This window comes from Cherax quadricarinatus, chromosome 51 (assembly GCF_038502225.1).
Source record: "Cherax quadricarinatus isolate ZL_2023a chromosome 51, ASM3850222v1, whole genome shotgun sequence".
Lineage (NCBI taxonomy): Eukaryota > Metazoa > Arthropoda > Malacostraca > Decapoda > Parastacidae > Cherax > Cherax quadricarinatus.
Window position 1 is genome coordinate 1,684,774 of NC_091342.1, and position 4,159 is coordinate 1,688,932.

At 38.8% G+C, this 4,159-nt stretch overlaps 1 protein-coding gene and 1 long non-coding RNA gene across 3 annotated transcripts in view; one reads left to right on the forward strand and one right to left on the reverse strand.

Moving 5' to 3' along the window:
• The first annotated feature begins 440 nt into the window (after positions 1-440).
• Positions 441-4,159, forward strand: part of bsf (bicoid stability factor) — a 64,007-nt gene continuing 60,288 nt past the window's right edge. For both annotated transcript variants that reach the window (XM_070095666.1, XM_070095667.1), the window contains exon 1: positions 441-580. In XM_070095666.1, coding sequence (XP_069951767.1) covers positions 441-580 — 140 coding nt within the window. The remainder of the gene's footprint in view (positions 581-4,159) is intronic.
• LOC138854168 (uncharacterized) overlaps positions 449-4,159 on the reverse strand; it is an 87,394-nt gene continuing 83,683 nt past the window's right edge. The window contains exon 3 of the long non-coding RNA XR_011393392.1: positions 449-586. This is a non-coding gene — a long non-coding RNA (uncharacterized lncRNA). The remainder of the gene's footprint in view (positions 587-4,159) is intronic.

Here is a 4,159-nt window from a genome sequence, read left to right on the forward strand (position 1 = left end):
ATTAGCTGTGATTATAATAATATTTATTTGGGGAATTTACGAAGAATTTTGCAGACAATGATATAAATTTTCACAGTAATTCTGCCACATATATGTTGCAAATTTTGAAGTAAGCTTTGCAAATATTAATTTATAAAATTGTCTTGAGAACCAGCAGGTGTTATAGGCACAGATATATAGCGTATAGTGTATATTTTACCCAAGATAACTAAATTTTCTATACACTGACACATGACAACTTTGTAGATTGAATTAAATCAAATATAAAAAAAATAGTCATGAATACCTAGGCAAAAAGAATTCCACTTATTTATAACAAATGTTTAAACCCAAAGATACAAATGTTAATGTAATCTCGGCCAGGCAATTTAAAATAAAGTATATAATATAGTATAGTATTGTGAGGGATATGAAGGAAGGATCAGCTGTACACAGTCAACATGGCTTCCTTGCTGCGTTCCGGCAGTTTTATCAGGTTTTTTAGTGGATTCCGGCAGTCATGGACCACCAATGTACCGGGATGCGAGGCCTTGACGTTGCAGAAGTTGCAAATGACACCAGTACACCCGTCAGTCACCAGGTACAGCTGGAAATATGAGAAAATGGTGTTTAATGTTCAAGCCGGCGTGGGGTTGCTGTGGCGTCGTCTGCTGCCACGGTGGACATTATTATTTAATAAAATACATAACTTTCAGGGACGTGCCTTGATGCTGGTCAAGGTTCCTTGATCCCAGGAATTGGAGCTGCCCTCCCTTTCCATGGACTGAATCTGATTGCTTCTGATTCCCCCAGAGCTGTGACCCTACGAGTTTAGCGCGCGTGTGAGATGAATTGCATCCTTTTTTAAACATTATTATAAACCTGCCTGTAAAACCGCATTTAAAATAAATAAAGCTTATGTGGATTGGCCCGAAATCTTGTATAAGTTTTCGGTACAATTTTTGGATTATTTAGACACAGGTAAACATAATTACAATTATACATAATTACAATTATACATAATTACAATTATACATAATTACAATTATACATAATTACAATTATACATAATTACAATTATCATACATAAATTAACCTGGATAACCCAAAAAAATCAGACTGACTTATTTCCATTGATGGCCTTGATCACAACTGTTTTACATAATATATTTTAAGTACAGGTACATAAGTACAATTATCATGCTTGGTAACCTGTGTAAATCACCTATTTACACACGTGTGTGTAAACTACCTATTTTTATTCAGGTTATTGAAATTGCTGGTAGTGTAAATCAAGTGTAAATCAAATGCATGAAAATGAATTTTAATAAGTAATTAGGTAATTATAATAAGTCACTGGCTTTTTTTTGGGGTTATCCTTGGTAATCTACACATATGCTGCTTTGAATGATAATTAATGTAACTATTTATGTGCACCTGTACCTGAATAAACTTACATACTTATAATAGAAATAAAATAGTGAATAAGTCAAAAAAGTTACATGAATAGTAACTTGTGTATCCTGAAGGATTTCTGATTATTGTTGTATTGTGTATTTTGAGAGAGGTGAAGGTTTATAAACTAAAAGAGGAGGCAGTTCGGGTAAGATATAAACAGCTATTGGAGGATAGATGGGCTAATGAGAGCATAGGCAATGGGGTCGAAGAGGTATGGGGTAGGTTTAAAAATGTAGTGTTAGAGTGTTCAGCAGAAGTTTGTGGTTACAGGAAGGTGGGTGCGGGAGGGAAGAGGAGCGATTGGTGGAATGATGATGTAAAGAGAGTAGTAAGGGAGAAAAAGTTAGCATATGAGAAGTTTTTACAAAGTAGAAGTGATGCAAGGAGGGAAGAGTATATGGAGAAAAAGAGAGAGGTTAAGAGAGTGGTGAAGCAATGTAAAAAGAGAGCAAATGAGAGAGTGGGTGAGATGTCATCAACAAATTTTGTTAAGAAAGCCTAGATAACAAATGGATTTGTCAGTTAAAAATAGGAGAGGAGAGTTATTAGATGGAGAGTTAGAGGTATTGGAAAGATGGAGGGAATATTTTGAGGAATTGTTAAATGTTGATGAAGATAGGGAAGCTGTGATTTCGTGTATAGGACAAGGAGGAATAACATCTTGTAGGAGTGAGGAAGAGCCAGTTGTGAGTGTGGGGGAAGTTCGTGAGGCAGTAGGTAAAATGAAAGGGGTAAGGCAGCTGGGATTGATGGGATAAAGATAGAAATGTTAAAAGCAGGTGGGGATATAGTTTTGGAGTGGTTGGTGCAATTATTTAATAAATGTATGGAAGAGGGTAAGGTACCTAGGGATTGGCAGAGAGCATGCATAGTTCCTTTGTATAAAGGCAAAGGGGATAAAAGAGAGTGCAAAAATTATAGGGGGATAAGTCTGTTGAGTATACCTGGTAAAGTGTATGGTAGAGTTATTATTGAAAGAATTAAGAGTAAGACGGAGAATAGGATAGCAGATGAACAAGGAGGCTTTAGGAAAGTTAGGGGGTGTGTGGACCAGGTGTTTACAGTGAAACATACAAGTGAACAGTATTTAGATAAGGCTAAAGAGGTCTTTGTGGCATTTATGGATTTGGAAAAGGCGTATGACAGGGTGGATAGGGGGGCAATGTGGCAGATGTTGCAAGTGTATGGTGTAGGAGGTAGGTTACTGAAAGCAGTGAAGAGTTTTTACGAGGATAGTGAGGCTCAAGTTAGAGTATGTAGGAAAGAGGGAAATTATTTCCCAGTAAAAGTAGGCCTTAGACAAGGATGTGTGATGTCACCGTGGTTGTTTAATATAGTTATAGATGGGGTTGTAAGAGAAGTAAATGCGAGGGTCTTGGCAAGAGGCGTGGAGTTAAAAGATAAAGAATCACACACAAAGTGGGAGTTGTCACAGCTGCTCTTTGCTGATGACACTGTGCTCTTGGGAGATTCTGAAGAGAAGTTGCAGAGATTGGTGGATGAATTTGGTAGGGTCTGCAAAAGAAGAAAATTAAAGGTGAATACAGGAAAGAGTAAGGTTATGAGGATAACAAAAGATTAGGTGATGAAAGATTGAATATCAGATTGGAGGGAGAGAGTATGGAGGAGGTGAATGTATTCAGATATTTGGGAGTGGACGTGTCAGCGGATGGGTCTATGAAGGATGAGGTGAATCATAGAATTCATGAGGGGAAAAGAGTGAGTGGTGCACTTAGGAGTCTGTGGAGACAAAGAACTTTGTCCTTGGAGGCAAAGAGGGGAATGTATGAGAGTATAGTTTTACCAACGCTCTTATATGGGTGTGAAGCATGGGTGATGAATGTTGCAGCGAGGAGAAGGCTGGAGGCAGTGGAGATGTCATGTCTGAGGGCAATGTGTGGTGTGAATATAATGCAGAGAATTCGTAGTTTGGAAGTTAGGAGGAGGTGCGGGATTACCAAAACTGTTGTCCAGAGGGCTGAGGAAGGGTTGTTGAGGTGGTTCGGACATGTAGAGAGAATGGAGCGAAACAGAATGACTTAGAGTGTATCAGTCTGTAGTGGAAGGAAGGCGGGTTAGGGGTCGGCCTAGGAAAGGTTGGAGAGAGGGGGTAAAGGAGGTTTTGTGTGCGAGGGGCTTGGACTTCCAGCAGGCATGCGTGAGCGTGTTTGATAGGAGTGAATGGAGACAAATGGTTTTTAATACTTGACGTGCTGTTGGAGTGTGAGCAAAGTAACATTTATGAAGGGGTTCAGGGAAACCGGCAGGCCGGACTTGAGTCCTGGAGATGGGAAGTGCAGTGCCTGCACTCTGAAGGAGGGGTGTTAATGTTGCAGTTTAAAAACTGTAGTGTAAAGCACCCTTCTGGCAAGACAGTGATGGAGTGAATGATGGTAAAAGTTTTTCTTTTTCGGGCCACCCTCCCTTGGTGGGAATCGGCCAGTGTGATAAAAAAAAAAAAAAAATTATTGTATTGTATATTTTGTACATGATCTAAATCAAAATCCGACTCTTCGAAAATGCATGTCAGAGTTGTACTGACAGTAGGTACATGTTTCGATATTTACTACTGTCATTACATGTCACTTACAAAAAATATACAGTTGACCCCCGCATAACGATATTATTTCAATCCAGAAGTCTGTTTGGGTGCCGTTATAGACCGAATTTGTTCCCATAAGAAATATTGTGAATTAGATTAGTCCGTTTCTGACCCCTAAAA